The sequence below is a fragment of the Heteronotia binoei genome, chromosome 15, assembly GCF_032191835.1.
Source record: "Heteronotia binoei isolate CCM8104 ecotype False Entrance Well chromosome 15, APGP_CSIRO_Hbin_v1, whole genome shotgun sequence".
Classification (NCBI taxonomy): Eukaryota; Metazoa; Chordata; class Lepidosauria; order Squamata; family Gekkonidae; genus Heteronotia; species Heteronotia binoei.
The window spans coordinates 17,449,401-17,473,297 of record NC_083237.1 but is presented as its reverse complement, the minus strand read 5'-3'; the positions used below and the strand labels follow the sequence as shown (position 1 = coordinate 17,473,297).

The 23,897-nt window shown below is 47.4% G+C and overlaps 1 protein-coding gene across 1 annotated transcript; it reads right to left on the bottom strand.

Moving 5' to 3' along the window:
- Positions 1 to 975, bottom strand: LOC132584743 (arylamine N-acetyltransferase, pineal gland isozyme NAT-10-like). The gene has a single exon (XM_060256645.1). It carries the CDS (start codon positions 973 to 975, stop codon positions 163 to 165), a length of 813 nt encoding a protein of 270 aa, XP_060112628.1. The 3' UTR covers positions 1 to 162.
- Positions 976 to 23,897: the final 22,922 nt, after the last annotated feature.

The window sequence follows — 23,897 nt, the reverse complement described above, 5'->3', positions numbered from 1 at the left end:
AAAATTGACTGCCCCTCCCCTTTCTGAAGTTAGAATGTTCTGGAACATCCCGTGATATGACATCCGTTCTGACAGAGACTGAAACCTGTGTGCAAAGAGATGATGTATAATCCAGTTTCTAGCCTGCTGTCCAAATCGGAGACCCGTTTCCCTTCTACCTTCTCAGCCTTCTTCAGGAGGTGGCATGATCTTTTCGTCCTTTGGCTCGAAGTCCCTCTCCAACTGAATCCCAAATTTCTCACGCAGGACGGCTGGGATCTCAGAGCTTTGCAGTGGGGTCTCCGTACGTTTCTCCCCCATTGTGGAGATGAGACGCCATCCCATATAGGTAAGGCGCCCACCGTCTTCCTGATGTAAGGAACAGAAGGATTTGCAGGGGAAGATAGAACTGGGCGAAGTCTGGTGATAAAGGCACATGTCAGCAAAATCCTCCAGCTTCTTCTCCTCAAGGGTGAATTGATACAAATGTCTCCCGTCCTTGCCAGGAACTTCCCGGCGCTCCAAGACCCAAACTCCCCCCTTATTGCCGAGCCAGAAGATGCCTCCATCTTGGACTTGTTCTGAGTCCGGCTTCAACTCCAGTGGCTCTAGAAAGGCTTCCCCAAAACCGACATCGCAGAGGAAGGAGCGTCCATCCAACTGGACCAAAATCCCCATATGGTGCAGAGGAGGGCCATAGTGCCCCGTGAAAGGGTTCCGGACGCAACCGGACACTGCTTTGGTGTCAAATCCCAGCGTCTGCAGCAGCCACAAGAAAAGCCCGTTCAGCTCGTAACAGAAACCGTCCCGGTGGCACCGGACAATCTTGTCGTAGAGAAGGGGCAACGCCAAGGAGATTGGCTCCCCACAGTGAATGCTCAGGCTCCCAAAGGGCATGGAGAGGGGATGGCAACGGTAGAGACGGTGCGAGGTCTCCAGAGAAGGCTGGGCGGGACCCTGGTACCCGATCCGTAATAGATATTGGCTAACATCCATGTTGTCCTGACCTGGATGCCCCAGCAGGCCTGGTCTTGCCAGATCGCAGAAGCCTTGAAATCCCGACAAGGTCACCTACAATTAAAATAAAAACAGATTTTTTTTTGGGGGGGGGGATTCAGCTGTGACTTGATGGCAACCCTCTCCCCCTGCCCCGCAAAAAAGAATCCATGCTGGGCAGTAGGGCTTCTTTTTTAGTAGTAGTAGTAGTAGAAGAAGAAGAAGATGATGATATTGGATTTATACCCTGCCCTATACTCTGCATCTCAGAGTCTCAGAGTGGTCACAATCTCCTTTACCTTCCCCCCAACAACAGACACCCTGTGAGGTGGGTGGGACTGAGAGAGCTTTAACAGAAACTGCCCTTTCAAGGACAGCTCCTACGAAAGCTATGGCTGACCCAAGACCATTCCAGCAGCTGCAAGTGGAGGAGTGGGGAATCAAACCCGGTTCTCCCAGATAAGAGTCCACACACTTAACTGCTACACCAAAGTGGAACTCCTTTACACATTATGCTACATCTCCAAGAGCTTACAGGGCTCTTACAGGGCTCTTTTTACAGGGCTTACTGAAAGCTCCAGGAGAATTGGCTACAACAGGGGTGTGAGCAGTGGTGGGATTCAGCCTTACCATAACTAATACTTCAGCAAGCCTTACTATAAGTAATGCTTCAGCAAGCCTTACTATAACTAATACTTCAGCAAGCCTTACTATAACTAATGCTTCAGCAAGCCTTACTATAACTAATACTTCAGCAAGCCTTATTATATCTAATGCTTCAGCAAGCCTTACCATAACTAATACTTCAGCAAGCCTTACTATAACTAATGCTTCAGCAAGCCTTATTATATCTAATGCTTCAGCAAGCCTTACTATAACTCATGCTTCAGCAAGCCTTACCATAACTAATGCTTCACAAAGCCTTATTATATCTAATACTAGCAGTAACCATGATGAGTAAACAGTTTAAAAGCAGCAGGAAGTCCTCGTTCACAAAGTTTGAGCGCTCGTGACCTGTCTGCGCCTCAGCAGTTGTCGGGGTGCACTCGCCCCAGGTGCTTCCTGATCCAGCCTCGCAGCCGCGTGCCGATATTTTTGCGCTGCCTTTCGCCTCTTGCAGCTGGGCTGCGCTGTTGACTCCTTAGGGAAGACCGGCTAAAGACGTTGCGGACCCACTGAAAAAAGTTGGTGACGCTCCGGCGGGACGTGGGTGCGGCGGACGGGCAGCTGGGAGCCGACGGGGTTGGCTCTCCTCTCTTGGCCACTGCCGGACTCTGCAGGAAGAAGAGAAGTCATTCTCACAGCCAGGGCTCTGAACGGAGGGATTCTTGGAACTGGAGTTCTAGCAAGCAGCTGCTTGAAGGCGGGGGGGGGGGGGGCTGTGCTGACTGCAGCAGTGGCCTGCTTTGGTTTTGGTTTTGCCCATTGCTTTGTCCCTTACAGGTCACACTTTGATGCTCATACTCTATGGACTCTGGGACTGCAAAGGCATGTCTGCTAGGCACTTCATTATTCCCTATGTGGAGATCGATTCTCATAGGGTATAATGGAGAATTGATCTGGATATATCGGGGGCTCTGGGGGGGCTGTTTTTTGCGTTAGAGGCACCACATTTTCAGAATAGCATCTAGTGCCTCTCCTCAAAATACCCCCCAAGTTTCAAAACGATTGCACCAGGAGGTCCAATTCTATGAGCCCCAAAATAAGGTGCCCCTAGCTTTCATTATTTCCTATGGAAGGAAAGCGTTTAAAAAGGTGTGCTGTCCCTTTACATGTGATGACCAGAACTCCCTTGGAGTTCAATTATGCTTGTCACACCCTTGCTCCTGGCTCCGCCCCCAATGCCTCCTGGCTCCACCCCCAAGGTCTCCTGGCTCCACCCCCAAAGTCCCCATATATTTCTTGAATTGGACTTGGCAACCCTATAAATAAGTAAATTTCTGCACAATGAGGACTAGAATCTCTTTTACATGATAGCTGACATCTTCCAGACTTCGTCTGTCCCACACAAAATGAGCATCCCTTGGAATAAAAACAAAGGCTGGCCCCATTTGACATAAACTGGGTCTTTTCTGAGGTGTTTCTTGCCAGGCACTAAATTTGCAACCCAACGTGGGTCCTTTCTGCTGGGAGGCTGTACCAACAGAAAAACTGGCCTCCTGAATTCAACAAATTCATGGAATAGTGAGCTATTTAGAACTCCTGCATACAGGAGCAATCTATCTCTGGAACTGGGCACAAGCAACAAAAGAGGGCCGACATTTTTGTGCCCTGCTCCAGAACTTCCCTGAGAGGTCTGGCACTGGAACCCTTCCGTGTGATGTGACCAGGAGGCATCTTGCATTCTTCTCTGCACTGGCCCTGTATTCCCAGCAGGCCCCATTCCTCAGACTTTCTAGAGTTTGCCTCTAGCACCTCCCTCGCTGTGCATTCCCAAAGCCCCTTGCGGGCTGGGCAGCCGGGACCCTTTGCCAGGGTGGGGCTTCTTCACCTTGGCCTCTTCCCCTCTGGGGCTGCCTTCCACTCCTCCTTCCTTCTCGCTGGCTTTGTCCTGCAAAGTGCCCTCAACTTGGAGGCTGGCCTCAGGACTGGCCGGGGGGTCTGGAAGTTCATCGTCACTCTCAGACTGGTAGGGGGGGAGATTGCTGTAGGTGAGGTAGCAAGGGAAGTAGCCCGTGGAAGCACCAGAGTCCTGGTGGAGGTCTTCGCGGTCTGTGAGGTAGCAGCTCTCTTGTGCTAAGTAGTCACCGTCAGGAGACTCTGGCCTGGGGGTCTGGGGGCTCTCTGTCACCTGCCCATCACTGTCCTGGCTGTAGACAGAGGTCACCTGGAAGGGAAACACCATTTGAAACCAAAAAAACACTTCAGGTGACAGAGGAATGTTTTTTGTGAGGGGATCAGGGCCACCTCCAGGGGGTCTGGCACCCAAGGCGAGGTCCTACCCTGCCACCCCTCACCCCACAGCCTGCACCCCTCCTCCCTCGCCCCCAGTGAGGGTGAGCACCACAGCAACGGTGTGGCCTAGCGCCTGCGCTTCAAAGCACATATGCCTCCCAGCCGCCATCGTTCCGCCTGTCCGCCATCGCTTCTGGAAGCTTTCACAAGGGATGGTGGCTGGGCTGAGTGACAGTAGCCAGGCAGCACATGCACTCTGAGGTTCAGGTGCCGTGCTCACCCATTTCCCTCGCTGAGGGCGGGGGGAGGACCCAGCCCAGTACCCCCCCTGGATGGCACCCTAGGTAGTGGCCTAGGGATGCCTAATGGAGAGGGCTGGCCCTGCAGGCGGAGAGCCAATGGAAAATGCTGAGCCAGATGGACCAACTCTCTGACTCGGCATGAGGCAACTCCATAAGCTGACCTGGTTTCCCAGCAACCATTTGATAGGAAGCAGGGCCCATTTCTCCATGGTCAGAGGCCAAGACTTCCATGCAGCAGGTCTCAGGTTATTTAAAGAATTTCAGGCAACAGCAGACATTGTGAAGGTCTGCAGAGCCGCTGCCAGTTAGAGTTGGCAATACTAAAGCTGGGCAGGCCTAGAGACTGACTCTGCATAAAGCAGCTCCAGATGTTTCTGGAAGGTCCCATAGCTCAGTGGTAGGGCACCATGATTTGCACACACAAGATTTAACTCTGGTGCCATAGAGACCCCACGTTCTGAGGAATAATCTGGGAGAGCTCCAACAAGTCTGAGCAGAGAAGACATCTGCTTGTTCTAGTTTCTCATTTATTGATCTCCAGGACTGAGAGGATTATTGCCTGAATTCTTCTCTCACCCCACTCCCCTCCCGACCCCTTATTAAACTAGCTTTTCTGTTTATCTGTCCAGCTTCTCTCTCTCCTTTGAAGATAAGTCCTATTTCACCCAAAGGGTGATGAACACATGGAATTCACTGCTACAGGAGGTGGTGGCAGCTGCAAGCGTAGACAGCTTCAAGAGGTGGTTGGATAAACAGCAGAGGTCCATCAGTGGCTATTAGCCACAGCGTTTTGTTGGAACTTTCTGTCTGGGGCATTGATGCTCTGTATTCTTGGTGCTTGGGGGGATGCAGCAGTGGGAGGGCTTCTGGTGTCCTGGCCCCACTGATGGACCTCCTGATGACACCTAGATTTTTTGGCCATTGTGTGACACAGAGTGTTGGAATGATGGACTGTTGGCCTGATCCAATATGGCTTCTCTTATGTTCTTATGACTTACCACATTTACTATGACCTCCAAGGGTACTTTGTGTTGTTCATCTGGCGAAGGCGAAGACTCCTCTGGGGAACTAGAAAGCAAAGGTTCGTCTACTGCCCCTTCCTCCACAACATTTCGACTATCCTGAGAGGCTTCCTCTTCTTCCTGTTCCTCTTGCTGCCTTCTGTCGATGTCTTGGCTCTGAATAATGGAATATAGCATTACTTTCTGGACCAGAACTGGAAGACAGACAACAGTAACATCTTTTACCACCTGTGCATATGCACTGGATGCATGATTTATTCCTGAGAGGTCTCTTGAACATTCCTGTCTTGTGCCTACTGATCTCTCTTTGGAAAATTCCATTTTTGGTCCAGTATTGTTATATTGGTTGTTTTAGATTTCCCGGGCTGTGTGGCCATGGTCTTGCCATTATGAGACCCGACGTTTTGCATCCTCAGAGGTGTAACCCCGAAAACTGGAGTTCTCTCTGCGTCAAATTGAGAAGAAGTTGGTAGGCAGGTAATTTGTATCTACTCAGGAAGGTAGGGTAGGGCTGAGTCATTATCTTGTGGGAGCTTTCTTTTTCTGCGTTACACCTTTGAGGATGCCAGTCACAGTCACGGGCAAAACATCATGTCTCAAAATTCCAAAACCATGGCCACACCCCCCAGAAATTCTACAGCAACCAATGGACTCTGGCTATGAAATCCTTTGACAACATGTTGTTATATTCTTTGCTAGTTCTTTGTAACAGTTCTTTGTAATATGTGCCTATTTGTACCTCAAACTTGGTGGGGGTTTTTTTGCATAAACAATTTTTATTGGTAACATATGGTAGCAAATCTATATCTTTATCTTACAACTTAAAAAAAGAAAAATTTATCTACCCCATATCTTACTTTTCCCCCACCCCTCCCCCCGTTACTTGACCCCCACCAGTGTTATTTACTTAAAAAAACACAAATATTAAAGGTACCCTTAACTATTAAAAAACCAAAAGTTATATTCTTGTTTTAAAAACTTAATCATTATCAAAGATTGTCCAATGTCCTTTTATTTTCCACACTTTTTCTACATATCTTCTGAAATTCTTCCACTCCATCTTAAAAACTTCTAAGTCATAGTCTTTTAATATTCTTGTTAATTTGTCCATTTCACTCCATGACATAACATTTATAATCCAATCCCATTTCTCTGGTATTTTTTCTTGCTTCCACAACTGCGCATACAATGTCCTAGCAGCTGAGAGCAAGTACCAGATTAAAGTTCTGTCTTCTTTTGGAAACTTTTCCATTTGTAATCCTAACAGAAAAATCTCGGCAACTTTATTAAACTCGTATCCCAAAAAAAGATTGTGAGGGAAAAAAGATTGTGAGCTGCTCTGAGACTCTGTCCTTGAAAGGGCAGCTGCTTTTAGAGCCCTCTCAGCCCCACCCACCTCACAGGGTGTCTGTTGGGGGGGAGGAAGGGAAAGGAGATTGTGGGCCACTGTGAGACTCTGTCCTTGAAAGGGCAGCTGCTGTGAAAGCCCGCTCAGCCCCACCCACCTCACAGGGTGTCTGTGTGGGGGAGGAAGGGAAAGGAGATTGTAAGCCACTGTGAGACTCTGTCCTTGAAAGGCAGCTGCTTTTAGAGCCCTCTCAGCCCCACCCACCTCACAGGGTGTCTGTTGTGGGGGACGAAGGGAAAGGAGATTGTGGGCCTCTGTGAGACTCTGTTCTTGAAAGGGCAGCTGCTTTTAGAGCCCTCTCAGCCCCACCCACTTCACAGGGTGTCTGTTGTGGGGGAGGAAGGGAAAGGAGATTGTGAGACGCTCTGAGACTCTGTCCTTGAAAGGGCAGCTGCTGTGAGAGCCCTCTCAGCCCCACCCACCTCACAGGGTGTCTTTTGTGGGGGAGGAAGGGAAAGGAGATTGTGAGCAGCTCTAAGACTCTAAGATTCGGAGTGGAGGGTGGAATATAAATCCAATATCATCATTATCATCATCATCATTGTGTATATGTCATTTGTATTTTGTTACAAGGCTTTCATTGGGCCCATATATATATATATATATATATATATAAAACTTTTTTTTAATTAATATGTGTATTTTTATTATAACAAGTATATATGAGGTTTTAACTATTGGCCCTCTGCTACGTTTATTTCTTACCTTTTTTGGTTCTTGATTTAATTTAAGACCCTCATCACAGCTGGCTTCTCCATGAAGAAGCAAGAATGCGTATTTCACCTCCTTTATTTTTCATCTAGTCCATTTACCCCCAAGTGGTGACCCCGGGCCCCAGCTTCTGCGGCAGGAGTTGTCAATCTGGCCTCAGGGGGAGTAGCTTTCTCTGCCCACGGGCTGGGGAGCTCCTCCCATTCAGAGGAGACAAGGTGACAACGGGAACAGACACTCATGATCCAGCTTCCCAGGGAAATCTCTGGACAGCTGGGTGGCCCTCACATTCCCTCTCTGGACATAGACCTCTAACTGCGCCTTCTCTCATTACTCCAGCCCCATAGCCAACCTGTGCCTCTGATTAACTGTCCAGCTTCTGTCTTTCCTTTCCAGACTCACCTCATTTGGTGAGCACTCCAGGTTTCCTTCCGGGCTCTCGCTCGGCACAGGACATAACTCCTCCTGGGTGTCACAAACCAAAGACTCTTCTGTGGCACCTTCTAGTACATCCTGAAGGCTCCCCTGAAGCGCCACCTCTTCCTCTCGCACTTCCTGATGCTGCAGCTGCAAGACCAAAGGGTCCAGAGAAGACTGGGTTTAAGACCCTTCTCAGAAGCATCACAGTTGGCTTCTTGATCACAAGAAGGCACATTTCCTCTAAGCCCACCTGTGCCTCTGATTAACTGTCCAGCTTCTGTCTTTCCTTTCCAGACTCACCTCATTTGCTGAGCACTCCAGGTTTCCTTCCGGGCTCTCGCTCGGCACAGGACAAAACTCCTCCTGGGTGTCACAAACCAAAGACTCTTCTGTGGCACCTTCTAGCACCTCCTGAAGGCTCCCCTGAAGGGCCACCTCTTCCTCTCGCCCCTCCTGATGCTGCAGCTGCAAGGCCAAAGGGTCCAGAGAAGGCTGGGTTTAAGACCCTTCTCAGAAGCATCACAGTTGGCTTCTTGATCACAAGAAGGCACATTTCCTTTCGTTTGTTTGTTTTAGCTCATTCATTTCTCTTTTCTTTTCAAGGAGGACCCTTGAAAGGTCAGATGTTAAGACAGCCACTGGCTTACCAGGCATGTAGAAAGAATCACCAGCAGGTGAGATGCCTTGATTGGCTTGGAGCTACTAGGGGTTCTATTGGGAGACCATCTCCTAACAATTCCTCCCCATTCTCTTCCCCACGTCTGGTAGGAATAGCAATTGAAATGCCAGGCAAAAGGCCCCATGGTGGGCTGGATCCAGGCAGAATGGAGAGGGAGCCCCCCCTGCACTTCTCCCCTCACAACTCCCTGTCCTCCTCATGCCTCCCCAGAAGATGATGTTTCTTGGAAGAGATCATCAGAATCATCAATGCAAATTCAGGGAAATGGTTTAAGAGCAAATTCAGGGAAATGGTTCTCTTTTTGAAGAGAAAGGCCCTTTTGTGAACTGTTGGAAGTATGGAGATGAAGACAGAGCCATTTGTGGCCTTTTCCTTTAAAAAAAAATTCTTTAAAAAATCAGACTATTGATTACACTTAAAGGGCACCAAATTACTAACTTTTACTGTACAATTTATTTGTTGTGATATATCTAATATGATCCACAGTAAGACAGCAGATCAGTAGAACATAGCTTCTCTCCAATTATGTAATTGGTTTATAAGATAAGATTTAATTTTGTAACTGGTTTATAAGAATTTTTTACCACCCAAGGCTGAGCTATTTTGGATTTGGTCCCTTTGGGCTGCCAAATCTCTCTGGCCTTTCACCTATGCCAGTGCAATTTCTGGGCATGCCTCCCTCCTCCACAGTTGAGTCACTTCACCAGATCTGTGTTGGAAAGCACCTGAAGACTTTGGGTCCAGGAGAAGGTGGGGTTTGGGGAGGGGAGGGGCTTCAGCATCGTACAATGCCCGAGAGTCCAACCTTCAAAGTAGCCATTTTCTCCAGGGGAGCTGATCTCTGCCTGCTGGAGATCAGTTGTAAAAGCAGGAGATCTCCAGGCCCAAACTGGAGGCTGGCAACCCTCTCCCTTAGCCTTTCAACCCACAGATAAAGAGTGTCAGAATCTTCCTTACCATTTTCTCAACCATTACAACCACTGGTTTCTCTGGATCGAAGAGAAGGATTTCCCTGTCTGTAGGGCTACAAAGTCCAGATTAGGCAATGACTGATTGCTGCTCTGGAGAATTGAATAAACTGAGCTCTCAATTTTCCCAGCAGATGGATGCTAGTCCAAGAGTCAGTTGACAGTTGAACCTGTATCCACCCAACGGAAAAGGCAGTCTAGGTTCCGAGATTGCATCACAATGGGCTCTGGATTGTTTCACTAGGGTAGAATGTTTCCCACTTGGCACTGCTGTGGTAACCCACCTAACAGAGAAAACAGACGTCAAGGCCTGAAGGGAAGCAAACTGCTGTTAAAACTTGTTTGTGTTTCTGGCATTGCATCAGTGTCACTCATGCTGTGTTGGCCAGGGAGCCACATTTCCCATCCACTGAAAGAGCCAGTGGCCAATTGTATGCTGTGGACCAGCCCAAACACCTGCATGCCCAGAAATATGACTATTTATGGAACTATTTTAAATATATGATAGCATTTTCACATCCCCAAGTTCCTCTGAGCATCCAGGGCTGCCTCTCACAAGAGCATTAGAAACAAGATCTAATTGGAAAAGTATTAGAAACAGCTGAGTTGGACAAACTTTCCTCTCCCCCGAAGGAGAGATCAGTACAAAAAACAGATCCTTTGGAATCCCTTCTATACTTGGTTAGACGCTCTGGTATAACTTTGTCCTTTACAGGCCATGTTAGTAGTATGAAACTATGAATTAGTAGAATTTTGATTGTTAAAATGAGATTATATCAACAGATCAAAAGACAGTAATTTGTTGCAACTTAACTTATATAGAGAAATACTTTGCTTTTCATGTGTTATCTATTTTTGTATCATTCAGAAATGGAACAGCGAAAATTTTTTTATTCCCATTTCTCTTTCCCCTTTCCCTTTCTAAATGCAATAAAATGTTTTCAACACAAGAAATGGCTGTGGCTTTGGTGTCTCTGGAGGACTTCCCTGTCTGTAGGGCTATAAAGTCCAGATGAGAAAATGACTGGAGTGTTGGGAGTGGCGACTGCAGGAGGCCGGGTTTGGGGAGGCGAGGGACCTCAGCGGGGCATAATGTCACAGACTCCACCCTCTAGAAGAGTCCCCAGGATTTAGGGGTGCCATCCTCCAAGTGGGGTCTGGGGATCTCTTGGGATTACAACTCTTCTCCAGACTACAGAGATCAGTAGCCCTGGAGAATTCGGATGCTTTTGGAGGGTGGAATCTCTGGCCCTGTGCTGCTCTCAAATCTCCAGGCCTGAAGGGAAAAGGAGAGGCATGAGGGAAGACAGAGGGAGTTCTGAGGAGAAAAGGGAGAGAAAAGCCATCTTGGTTCAAGGGCAGAGTGGGCCAAGAAGGTGCCTCAAGAGAACTTCAGCCTCTGAAGATAAGCAAGCAAAAAGGTAATTGGAGGCTAGGGTTACCAGCCTCCAGGTGGGGCCTGGAGATCTGCTTTTACAACTGACCTCCAGCTGGCAGAGATCAGCTCCCCTGGAGAGAGTGGCTGCTTTGAAGGGTGGACTCGGGCATTGTCTCCTGCTGAGTGAGGCCCCGCCCCTCCCCAGTGCCCACCCACTCCTGGATCCACCCCCAAAGTCTCCAGGTATTTTCCAACAGAGACCTGGCAACCCTATTGGAGGCCCATTGCCTAAGGCCATTATGTTAAACTTTGATGTTGTTCCAGTTGTATTACTGGATGCAGTCCTCGTTGCTCCCACCTCAAAAAGGCAAAGAACATGGTAATCCCAACTGACTGCAAGGTGAGAAATAAAGGTTTACAAAACATGCAACACTGAGAAGGGGCTAGAGAGACCTTTTCTTCCTCTTCCATTATATCAAAGCCCAAGGTATCTCAAAGCCTTGAGAGCTAGTGTGGTATAAGCATTGGACAATATCTGGAAGAGCCAGTTTTGAATCACAGCATGGAACGTCACTGGATGACCCGGGGCCAGCAAATCCCGTGGATGGAAGGATCGAAAATATAAAAAGGAACTCCGATCTGTAGGGTTCCTAAATAGGTGCATGGCCAGAGTATAATTACAGGTGTGGTAAATACACCAGCCTAAAAAAGAAACCATATCTGCATTGCCGGATCCCGTAAAAGTAATGGAGCTGTGTACAGTGTGTATCAACATTATTATATTCATATTTATTCAGGATGACAAAGAACTTATCTATGTACTTCTTATGCATGTGTGAGAGTTTGCCATACAGCCAATTTTTACACGTAGAAAGGAACTCCACTAAACACAGTGATTATATGAGGGACTGTAAAAAGTCGCAGAATGCATTTTGGACACGTGGCTACTCTAGATAAATTGTGCAATCTGCAGCGGGTAGGGCTTACAGTGTGGATCGTAAAGATCTTTTGTAGAGGACTTTTGTAAGAGGACTACTTTTGTAAATTTTTAGATTTTAAATCTACTTTTGTAGATCTTTTGTAAGAGGACTACTAATAAAATCTCTTGTGCCTTCAACTACACCCCTTTTTCTCACCTTTATAAACATTGGCATCTTTTGCTTGATATTCCTGGGAGCAGTATGCCTCCTTTCATTGGCTTCAGACATACTAGAAGTTTGAAAGATCTAGTTCATTCAGATGGCCCATTGGCCTGATCCAACATGGCTTTTTTATGTTCTTAAGGGCACAAGACTTCATTTCTAAGTACAGTGTGCAGCATGAATAATAATAATAAACTTTCATTTATATTCCGCCCTCCCCGCCGGAGCGGGCTCAGGGCGGCTAACATGACATGGTATACCATGATTTATAAAACAATTTTAAAATACAATTAATACATACAGTTAAAACAGTTACATTAAATTACATTTAAAATTAAGTTAAGGTGCTATATTCAGTTGGCGTATTTCGATGGCGAGACATCGCTTTCAGGGTTCCTCATATGCTTGCAGAAAGAGAGTGGTTTTGCAAGCCCTGCGGAATTGATTAAAGTCCCGCAGGGCTCGCACTTCCTCCGGTAATTGGTTCCACCAGTGGGGGGCCATTGCAGAAAAGGCCTGCTCTCTTGTTACTCTTAGTTTGGCCTCTTTTGGTCCAGGGATCCTTAGAAGGCTTTGAGAACTAGATCTTAGTGCTCTCTGGGGAACGTGTGGGGAGAGGCGGTCCCTAAGGTAGGCAGGGCCTCGGCCATATAGGGCTTCAAAGGTGATAACCAGCACCTTATAGCGAATTCGGAATATAATTGGAAGCCAGTGCAGTTCCTTCAGCCCAGGCCGCACATGTTCCCACCGAGGTAGTCCCAGTAGCAGCCTGGCCGCAGCATTCTGCACTAGCTGCAACTTCCAAGTTCGGCACAAGGGCAGCCCCATGTAGAGGGCATTACAGTAGTCTAGTCTCGAGATAACCGTTGCATGGATCACTGTTGCTAGGTCGCTACGTTCCAGGAAGGGGGCCAACTGTCTCGGCCTTCTAAGATGGAAGAAGGCGGATTTCGCATTAGAAAACGGTGTTTCCTTCGATGCAATGTGGGAGTCTTTTGAAGGCCAGTTGTAATTCCAGGAGATCTTCAAGCCCCACCTGGAGGTTACCAGATCCTGGGAGAATTGCAATGATAAAAGGAGCAAAGTGAAACAAAGCCCTCAGTGTCAAGCATGCAGTTTCAATGATGAGTCGAGCTTGATACAAAACTACATTTATTGATATAAGGATACTTTCAGTGTAACAGATTCTTGAGAGTGATGCTACAGATACATTGATACAATACTTTTAAGGCTTACGTCAAAAGGATTCCAAAAGGTGGGGGCGAGGGATAGCTCTCACACATAAACTATCATAAATATCTACATTCTCACAGTGTTATCAGGACTCTGTCCTTGCTCTCCCCAGATGTGTTGCACTCCCTAACAGGAATGTATGGGAAGTTCTGATTACTACTTCTCAAGTTAGTTTAGTTTCTCTCTACTTCTACTTTGCAAGCAATAAGTCAAGAAGGGGGGAGGGAAAGAATAACAGAGCTAACAGACCTTGGTTCTCCAAGACATTTCACAGACCAGTGTTATGGAGGACCCTAAAATAATCAATTATCAATGGAATTTTACCATGCTTGACATACTGCCCCCCTTAACATCAACGTCGGTTTTTTTGAGGGAATGCTTTATAAAACTTGTTTATCAAATCAGGGGCTAAAACATCTTGTTCTGCTACCCATTCATTTCGCTGGCCGGGAAGTGTTTTCACTTAATCAGATAATACAACACTTTAGCATCTAAAATATCTTTTACTTCATGATGACTCTGATTCCCAATCTGGATAGGTTGTGGAGCTGGCGGTCGAGGGTGCCAAGGAGTACTACCCGGGTCTCTTTGCAAAATACTGCAATCAAAGACAGGGTGTATTTTACTAAACATCTTGGGCAACTCCAGTTCTACCGTCACTTTATTGATTACCCTTTTGATGTTAAAGGACCCAGAAATCTATAAGCCAACTTCTTTGAAGGCTGATTCAGTGGAAGGTTTTTTGTTGACCCAAACACAGAATCCCCCACTTGGAAATCCCAAACGGGCACATGGGATTTATCATACTGTTTTTCATAAGCTTCCTTGGCCACTTCTAAGTTCTCTTGGATCCCCTTCCAGCTGCCCTCCAACTTGCCCCACCATCGTTCGAAAGAGGTGGGGTCTCGGGTTCGCTCCCCCCCTGGCAACAATGGGACAGGCTTGCCTTCGTACCCATTTACAATCTGAAATGGGGAAGCTTTGGTTGAGCTATGCACACTGTTGTAACCATATTTGGCAAACGGCAAGAGGTCCACCCAGTTAGACTGTTGGTGGTTCACATAACACCATAAATACTGTTCTAAAAGCGCGTTCTATCCGTTCCGTCTGTCCGTCCATCTGTGGGTGGTAAGCTGAGCTCAACCCCTGTTCTATACCCATCAGTTTGCAAAACTCCCGCCAGAAGTTGGCAATGAACTGTGGGCCTCTGTCACTAATGATCTTATCAGGGAAGGAGTGGAGTTTCACAATATGGTGGAAAAAACAAATAAGCTAGTCTCTTGGCGGTTGGCAATTGCACACAAGGAATGAAGTGCGCCTGTTTGGAAAAGGTGTCCACTACTACCAGAATAATGGTTTTCCCTTGCGAGACTGGTAGTTCGACTATGAAATCCATTGACACTACAGACCAAGGATGTGTGGCTGTTTCCAAAGGTTTCAATAACCCAGGGGGCTTTCCTCCCTTTTTCTTAGCCATTAAGCATATAGGGCAAGAAGCCACGAACTCAGAAATGTCCTTCTTCATAGATGGCCACCAGAACTGCCTATTAATTAGATGCAGTGTCTTCACATACCCAAAGTGCCCGGCTAGCTTGTTGGAATGGCAGAATTGCAGGACCTCTGAGCGGAGGCTCTTAGGGACATAAAGTTTGCCATCTTTATACCAGAACCCATCCTCCCCCTTTTGCACTTCACCCGGTCAGTCTTCCCCTTCCTTTTCGGTCTCTGTGGCCAGTTTTGTCCCCCCCCCCCACTTCTCTGTTTGCAGATTATGCCTTGCTTTGGACCGTGTGGTTACCATGGTGGCTACTTGAGAGGGAGAGATCAAGGAGTCCACTACCTCCTCTTTCTGGCTATTATGCTGAGGGAGGCGCAAAAGGGCGTCTGCCAAGAAGTTTTTTGTCCCTGGGATGTGCTTCAATACGAAATTGAATTTAGAAAAGAACCCTGCCCACCTAATTTGCTTTTCATTGAGTTTATGATGACCGGTGAGCGCCTCCAAATTTTTTCGATTGGCCCAAATTTCAAATGGCAGCTTTGTGCCTTCCAGCCATGACCTCCATGTTTTTAAAGCATAGGTCACAGCAAAAGCCTCTTTATCCCACACCGACCAATTTCTCTGCTCCTGGGAAAATGTTTTAGAAATATAGGCACAGGGTTTTAGTTTTCCCTCCTTATCTATTTGCATGAGGATGGCTCTGACCACGACGTTGGAAGCGTCACATTGCACAATGAAAGACTTCAATTCATTGCGGTGGCTTAAGACTGGCTCCCTTGTGAACAGCCTTTTGAGCTTATTGAACGCTTTTTGACATTTCGGCATCCAGTTTAGCTTCGCTCCTGGTTTTTTGGAGTCTCGACCCTTCCCCTTTGTTTTCAATAACTCAGTGAGGGGCAACATTATTTGGGCGAACCCCGGTATGAAAGTTCAGTAAAAATTTGCAAACCCGAGGAACGATTGGAGCTGTCTACGTGTCCTAGGGGGAGCCCAATCTAGTACCGCTTGAACCTTACTTGGGTCCATAGCCAGCCCCTGCCCTGATACTCTGAAACCCAAATAGTCGAGTTCGGTCTTTTGGAACTCACATTTTGACAATTTAGCATACAACTTATGCTTTAGTAGTGTACTGAGGACCTCCCTAACTAATCTTACATGCGATTGGAGATCTTGTGAATAAATAATTATGTCATCCAGGTACACCCCCTTCCCCCCTTAAACAAATACTCTCTCAGCACTTCATTGATAAAGTTCATGAACACTGCCGGTGCTCCTTGTAACCCAAATGGCATTACTAGGTACTCAAATTGTCCCATTGGTGTATTGAATGCTGTTTTCCATTCATCCCCCTCTTTGATGCACACCCTGAAGTACGCATCCCTCAAGTCCAGCTTAGTAAAGATCTTCCCCTCCGACACAGTGCTGAGTAAGTCCTTGATGAGGGCTATTGGATAAGCATTAGAGGTAGAAATCCCATTAATTCCCTGAAAATCAGTACAAAGTCTGAGCGAGCCATCTTTCTTTTTCCTAAAGAGGACTGGGACTGCGTGGGGGGCCGTGGCGGGTTGGATAAAGCCTCTCTTCAGATTCTTATCTAGGGACTTCCTCAGTTCCACCTTTTCAGCCCACCCCATTGAATACAGCTTGGCCTCAGGCAAGGTCTGCCCCGGGATCAGTTCAACGGCACAGTCCGTGTCCCTATGTGGCGGGAGTTCATCAGCTCCCTGTTCACTGAACACCCCCCTTAAGTCTCAATAAGCCTTAGGGATTGTCTGGACTTCCTCAATTTTCAAGCAAACCTCATTTCGGGGCAGAGGACTAGGGCCCCACTTCTTATTCCAATGATGGGCTCAACACCTTGTATCATTGAACTCTATCGTCTGGTTTCCCCATTGAATGTCTGGCTCGTGCTTGGCTAGCCACCCTACTCCCAAAACCACATCGTAAGAGGATGAAGGGGTTATTACAAAAGCTTCCTGGTCCCAGTGGTCTTTAATGCCCACCGGTACCAATTGAGTCTCTAATATGCATTGCTCCCCCCTCATCACTGACCCATCCATCTGCTCAAACTGGATGGGATGCAGCAAAATTGTCGTGGGAAGCCCCAATGCGTCCACCAGCTTAGGGGTGATTATGTCTCTCGTGCACCCCGAGTCAATCAAAGCTTTCACCTGCATGAACCTCTTGAGTCTGCTGTTTAGCAGAAGTACTGGCACAAAATATAGCGACCCCGTTACTCTCACTCTGAGTGGTGTTGGTTCATCGGCGACCTGCTTACTGGCACCGTTTAGAGCAGGTCATCCTCGTTTCCCACCGGCTCGTCCTCCCAGGACATCTCAATCAGCTCATCAATGACGATGGTCTCCTTGTCAGGCAACGAGCTCGCGGCTGCGCTGCTCTTCGCCGCATCCTTAGGGCGGTCGGTCTGCTTCTTTGGAGTTGGAATGCTTGTCTTGGAGGTGGTGGATGATGGCCTGGGGGGGTTCGGGCAGCTACTGGCCAGGTGGTTCGGGTCCCCGCACTGACAGCACTTGCGAGTTGATGGAGGCTTCCCGGCTCCTCCCCCCACCTGGGTCTTCTTTGCCTCCGTCTTCATCCCTGGTTTCGGGACACGGCCCGACTTGCCGCTCTGCTGCTGGCACTGCATGGCCACTCTCTTCATGTTGGTCTCCACCTCTCCCACCAGCTGTATCCACCCCACCAGGGTGGTTGGCCTCGCTTGCTGCAGGGCTCAATCCAGGACACTAGCGTTCAGCCCTCGGTTGAAATGCTCAATCTTCATCAGCTCACTCCACCCCCTCACTTTGGCCGCGTTGGTGCGGAACTCAGCTGCATACTCATGGATCGACTTAGAGTCTTGTTGTATGTCCCTCAGGGCGGCCAACGTGCAGGTCTCCTGTAGGGAGTCCTCATACTGGGCCAGCAAGGCTTGGAGGAAAGTGGCCACATCGTCCAGTTCTGGGGTCATGGCCTCGTACAGACTCACGTACCATCTTTTCATGGCCCCCTTCAGCTTTGATCACAGATAGTCCACATGACTAAATTATTCATGGAAGGTGTTCCCCCCAAAATGCATGTAGCTATTAGTCTGGATCGTGAAATTCTCCACCTCCTCAGGGTCCCCGTCAAAGGTGGCTGCCAACTCCCTTCCTCGGCCCCCTTCCTGAGGGGCCGGGGGTGCCGCCGGCTGCGCCCGTGGCGTTATTGTCAAGGGTCTAGCCGCAGGCGGTTGCGGGGCTCTTCTCGGGTCAGTCGTCCTCAGAATCTGGTTGACTTGCCTGTTGAATTCTCCGGCAATCATGGTGGTCATCGCTTGCATCTCATTCTGCAACCCCTTGGTGAACTCTTCAACTTCCTTTCGTACCATTGATCGGAATTCTCGAGCAATCTCATCTTCCTCCTCCCCCAGGCCCATTATCTCGTGGGTCCCAACCGTTTCCACCTCTGCCAGAGGTGGATCGGCTTCCACGCCGGTCACTGCTGCGCTTCCCTCCTCTCCAGGCTCTGCCGCCTCGCCCTCTCCATTGGCCATCTTCACCCAGCGCATGTGCCTGGTTAGGATGGCATCTGTGCATGCCGGGGCCTCATCCATCATGGTGGTGGAGGTACGCAGTTGCCACTGGCACGGGGTGACCAAGAGTTGTTGAATATGGAGAGGGGAGCCCTTTCCAGCAACTCTCTGGGCATCCAGCATATGCCATGGCGGTGTTGGTGCTCTCGCCCCTTCCTCAGGTTCTGGAAGTTCACTGCTCACTGGAAACTTTTCAGCCATTCAGTTATAAAGTTCCCAGGGTGGTTAAACTTCTTATAGGATCACTCTCACAATGTCAAGCATGCGGTTTCAATGATGAGTCGAGCTTGATACAAAACTACGTTTATTGATATACCGATATTTTCAGTGTAACAGATTCTTGAGAATGACGCTACAGATACATTGATACAATACTTTTAAGGCTTACTTCAAAAGGATTCCAAAAGGAGGGGGCAAGGGATAGCTCTCACACATAAACTATCATAAATGTCTACATTCTCATGACGTTATCAGGACTCTGTCCTTGCTCTCTCCAGATGTGTCGCACTCCCTAACTGGAATGTATGGGAAGGTGCTGATTACTTCTTCTCAAGTTAGTTTAGTTTCTCTCTACTTCTACTTTGCAAGCAATAAAGCAAGAAGGGGGAGGGGAAAGAATAACAGAGGTAACAGATCTTGGTCCTCCGAGACATTTCACAGACCAGTGTTATGGAGGACCCTAAAACAATCAATTATCAATTGAATTTTACCATGCTTGACACTCAGACTATTGCAACCACAATTACTAATTAAAATGTATACAATACTCGCATTTATAAACTATCTTAATGTAACTTTAATCCATACACTTAATTAATATATTCAATTAATTCATAAGAACATAAGAAAAGCCATGTTGAATCAGACCAATGGCCCATTCAGTCCAACACTCTGTGTCACACAGTGGCCAAAACCCCAGGTGCCATCAGGAGGTCCATCAGTGGGGCCAGGACACCAGAAGTCCTCCCACTGTTGCCCCCCCAAGCCCAAGCACCAAGAATACAGATCATCACTGCCCCAGACAGAGAGTTCCAACAATACGCTATGGCTAATAGCCCCTGATGGAAGCTCCTGATGGACTTCTGCTCCATATGCTTATCCAATTCATTACAAAATCATGCATACACCCAGGGCTTTTTTGAGCAGGAACGCAGAGGAACACAGTTCCGGCTGGCTTGGTGTCAGGGTGTGTGGTCTAATATGCAAATGAATTCCCACTAGGCTTTTTCTACAAAAACCCTTATGTGAAACAATGGTGACATCAGGGGGTGTGGCCTAATATGCAAATGAGTTCCTGCTAGACTTTTTCTGCCAAAAAAGCCCTGCATACATCACCACTAGTCACTAGCTGTACAAGTCCTTGTGAACAGGGATCACAATCCTCATACAATAGAAGTCCTTTCTCTCTCACCAATGGATGTTCACAATGCAATCTGTAATTCTTTCAAGAGGAAATCAATCCACTCTTCAGTTGTCCCCCTCCCCACAATGATTCCTTCAAAAGTGGCCATAAAGATTTGTAGATTTCAGAAGAAGGCATTTCAAAGGCTATCTTGTAAGTTTGTAGATTTCAAAGGAAGGCACTAGAAAAGTTATCATGTATATTTCACAGGAAGGCATCATAGAGCTTCAGTCCTGGCCAACCAGCCCATTAGCATGTAGTTTGTTTCCCATAGCTTCACCCAGGATATTATATTAAAATTATATTAAAAGAATATATATTCTATATAGGATAATATATTAAAAGGATATTATAGCGCTGGAAAAAGTGCAGAAAAGGGCAACTAGAATGATTACAGGTTTGGAACACTTTCCCTATGAAGAAAGGTTAAAACGCTTGAGGCTCTTTAGCTTGAAGAAACGTCAACTGCGGGGTGACATGATAGAGGTTTACAAGATTATGCATGGGATGGAGAAGGTAGAGAAAGAAGTACTTTTCTCCCTTTCTCACAATACAAGAACTCGTGGGCATTCAATGAAATTGCTGAGCAGTCGGGTTAGAACAGATAAAAGGAGGTACTTCTTCACCCAAAGGGTGATTAACATGTGGAATTCACTGCCACAGGAGGTGGTGGCAGCTACAAGCATAGCCAGCTTCAAGAGGGGTTTAGATAAAAATATGGAGCAGAGGTCCATCAGTGGCTATTAGCCACAGTGTGTATATATATGTATATGTCTAAATTTTTGGCCACTGTGTGATACAGAGTGTTGGACTGGATGGGCCATTGGCCTGATCCAACATGGCTTCTCTTATGTTCTTAGGACCGGACCAACTCTGAAACTAACACCCTGCATCGGCTGAGAATTCACTGTGTGAGTCTAGAATTTCCAAGGCCAACCCTGCAAGCAGACATGCAGAGACATCTTAAAAGAAGCCAATGAGCGTGTGCCAGAGCTGGCCCCCTCCAGGTTTCATCCGTCCACTGAAACACAAGTCTCAGACCCAAAAAGACAACCCAGTCCAGGGGTGGTAGGCTTGACAACTCCAGGCTGAGAAATGCCTGGAGATTTGTGGGTGGAGCCTGTGGAGGGACAGTATATAGTGCCATAAAACTGTGGAAAGAGATAAACCCTCCAAAGCAGGCATTTTCTGCCGGTGAAGTGATCTTCATGGTCTGGATAGATCCAGGTTGGTCTGAAGCAGTAGAACAAAGCAAGAGTCAATTTGGCACCTTTAAGACCCACAAAGTTTTATTCAGAATGTATGCTTTCATGTGCTCTAAGCACACTTCATCAGACACTAACTGATAAACACCAGACCCCAACTTGTGATTCTTTCAATCTGCTAAATAACATTCCCAGGACTCTGTATATGAACTCACTGCCCACTTTCTCCGTAATTAGGTCTGCTTGCCATTCCATACTATTGTCTGATGACGTGAGCTTCTAGCACACGAAAGCTGAAACTTGACTCTTCCATGGTCTGGAGTTCAGTTGTAATCCTGAGAGATCTCCAGGCGCCATCTAGAGTCTCTGATTCAGGGAGAAGGGCGGGGAATAAATCTGCTACTCTTCTTCTTTCAGGGATGTCCCACTGCCACCAAGGAACAGCACAGGGGGCTGCGGTCTGCCTTCAAAGGCCCTGGGCTCCTCCACACCAGAAAGAGCCAGGGCTTGCTAGACTCCTTCCCACTCTCGGGGAGGTTCCATGCACCATGAAAATGGTCTGGTTGTTGGGGAGGGCACCCTTGGCCTTTGGGCAAATGCCCAACTTATCCTCTTTGGAGCTGGCTGTGTTTAGAGGAGCTCCAGGCATGGCTGGCTGCAGGTAAGATATGAGCCAGCATGATGCACTGGTTAAGAGTATTGGACTAGGACCTGGGAAGACCTGGGGTTTTAATCCCCACTCCTGCCATGGAAGCCTCCTGGTGGCCTTGAGCCCGGCACCACTCTCAGCCTCACCAAGGTCGTTGTGAGGATAGAATGGAGGATGGCCTGCACTTTGGGTCCCTATTGGGGTGTGAGGTGGGATAGAGGTGAAGCAAATAAAAAATAAAATATGATGCTATCTAGTCCTCCTCAAGGAGCCCCGTGGCGCAGAGTGGTAAAGCTGCAGTATTGCAGTCCAGGCTCTGCTCAGGACCTGAGTTCGATCCCGGTAAAGCTGGGTTCAGGTAGCTGGCTCCAGGTTGACTCAGCCTTCCATCCTTCCGAGGTCGGCCGAATGAGTACCCCACTTTCTGGGGGGGGGAAGTGTCGATGACTGGGGAAGGCAGTGGCAAACCACCCCATAAAACAGTCTGCCGTGAGAACATCGTGATGCGTCATCACCCCAGAGCTGGAAATGACTGTTGCTTGCACCTTTACCTTTTTTTTTTTTAAGTCTTTCTCTATGGAGACCTTCATCTCTTCCTCGGATGGGCACTCAGTGATGGTAGGAGCAAATCTGCCCAGCGTCTCTCTTGGGCGGTGGGCTCTCTGGAAGACCCATGGATACAGCGCCTCAAGAATAAACCCAAGTCTATGTTCTTTTTAATAAACAAGTTTTATTACCAATACAAATGGAACACCAGCAATTAGGAGGAGATATAATAGTACAAATAAAACCTTAATAGTTAGTAGAACGTCTGTGTGGCGGGCAGTCCTAGCAAGATACTCCAAACAATAGTACTTAATCTATACTTCAGCAAGGCTTACCATAACTAATAATTCAGCAAGCCTTACCATAACTAATACTTTAGCAAGCCTTACCATAACTAATGCTTCAGCAAGCCTTATTATATCTAATGCTTCAGCAAGCCTTACCATAACTAATACTTCAGCAAGCCTTACTATAACTAATGCTTCAGCAAGCCTTATTATATGTGGCCGAAATATGCAAAAGAGTTCCTGCTACAAAAAATAAAAAAGTTCTGCTGAGCAGGATGCAGAAGCGACAGGAGTCAGGAATCTGCTTTATGCTCCCTCCACTGACAGCTCATCAGACCTGATCTTCTTCTCCAACAAGTCTTGTGGCTCAGGAATCTCTAATTCATAGTTGACAGCTCAGCCAACCGTATTTCCAGTCCAGGAGCCCAGGAATCTTCCAGTCCAGGAGCCCAGGAATCTTGACTCCGGTCTCCTCCTGCCTTCCTGGCTGGCTCAGGTCAAGAGAATGACTCCACTGGAATTTCTGGAGTTCCTCACGCTGGTTGGCTCAGAGCAAAGTCCTCGGTTTCACTATAGGAAATGAAAGGGAGAGCAAAAGAGGAAATGAGTCCTGTCACGTGACCCCTGGGCACTGCAAAGAGCCTATCCAATAGCTTTGCCTTTGACTTTATGATGGCATCTTAACCCCTAGGAGTCTCTGGCTGAGCAAATCAAAGAGGATATAGGACCAATCACACAAAACAGCAATGAAATGTTGAATTCTCTGTCTCTGTCTGTCTCTCTGTCTCTCTCTCTCAAAGTGTTGTGTTGATTGTGCAGCAGCCAGATATACATGTCCTGAGTGTACGCCAGTTAGCAAACCAGTTAACCATTGGACTATTCTTTTCTGAAAGACTGGGGAAGTTTCACAAAAAATGGCATTGAATCAGGTGGCAGCTTCACAAAAATGGATTGAATCAGGTGTTGGGACAGGCGCTGTCCATGAAACTAGCTTAAATGTATAGATAATTCCTGTAGCTGTTGTAGGGTGTTTCCGCATGGAGACTGCCCTATGCACTGCTGCTGGAAATGAAGGAGTTTGCAACAGCAACATTGTTTCACACAGGGCATTTTTGCAGAAAAAGCTCAGCAGGAACTCATTTGCACATTAGGCCACACCCCCTGATGCCAAGCCAGCCGAAACTGCGTTCCTGCTCAGAAAAGGCCCTGGATCCAAAGGAGTTAGCCATGCTAGTCTGTCACTGTAAAATAGTAACACCTTTCACTGAGCATAAAGTATAATAGATATGTTTGTGTGTGCTGCCCTCTGCTGGAGAGGATGTGTCATTCTCTCTGATTGTGTTGGTCTGTTTTAGATAGGATATAAAATTGAGAAGGAACCTTCCCAAGTCAGTTCTCCAGCCATGAATTAAAATGTAACAACTGGGATTTCACTAATGTTGGATTTAATGGTCCAATAAGTGAATGAAATGAATTACCCATGAATAAGGCAGAAACATTTTGAGAACTGTATGGCTATGTTTCCCAGAGGAATCCTGGCTTTGAAAAGAATTGGACCGTTTTCGCACACAGCTTACCTCGCAGTCACAATCCTGTTCCCTCTGCA

Bases quoted from the DNA above. Each gene is read 5' to 3' on its own strand.
- LOC132584743 (XM_060256645.1), bottom strand. From the start codon at position 975: ATGGATGTTAGCCAATATCTATTACGGATCGGGTACCAGGGTCCCGCC.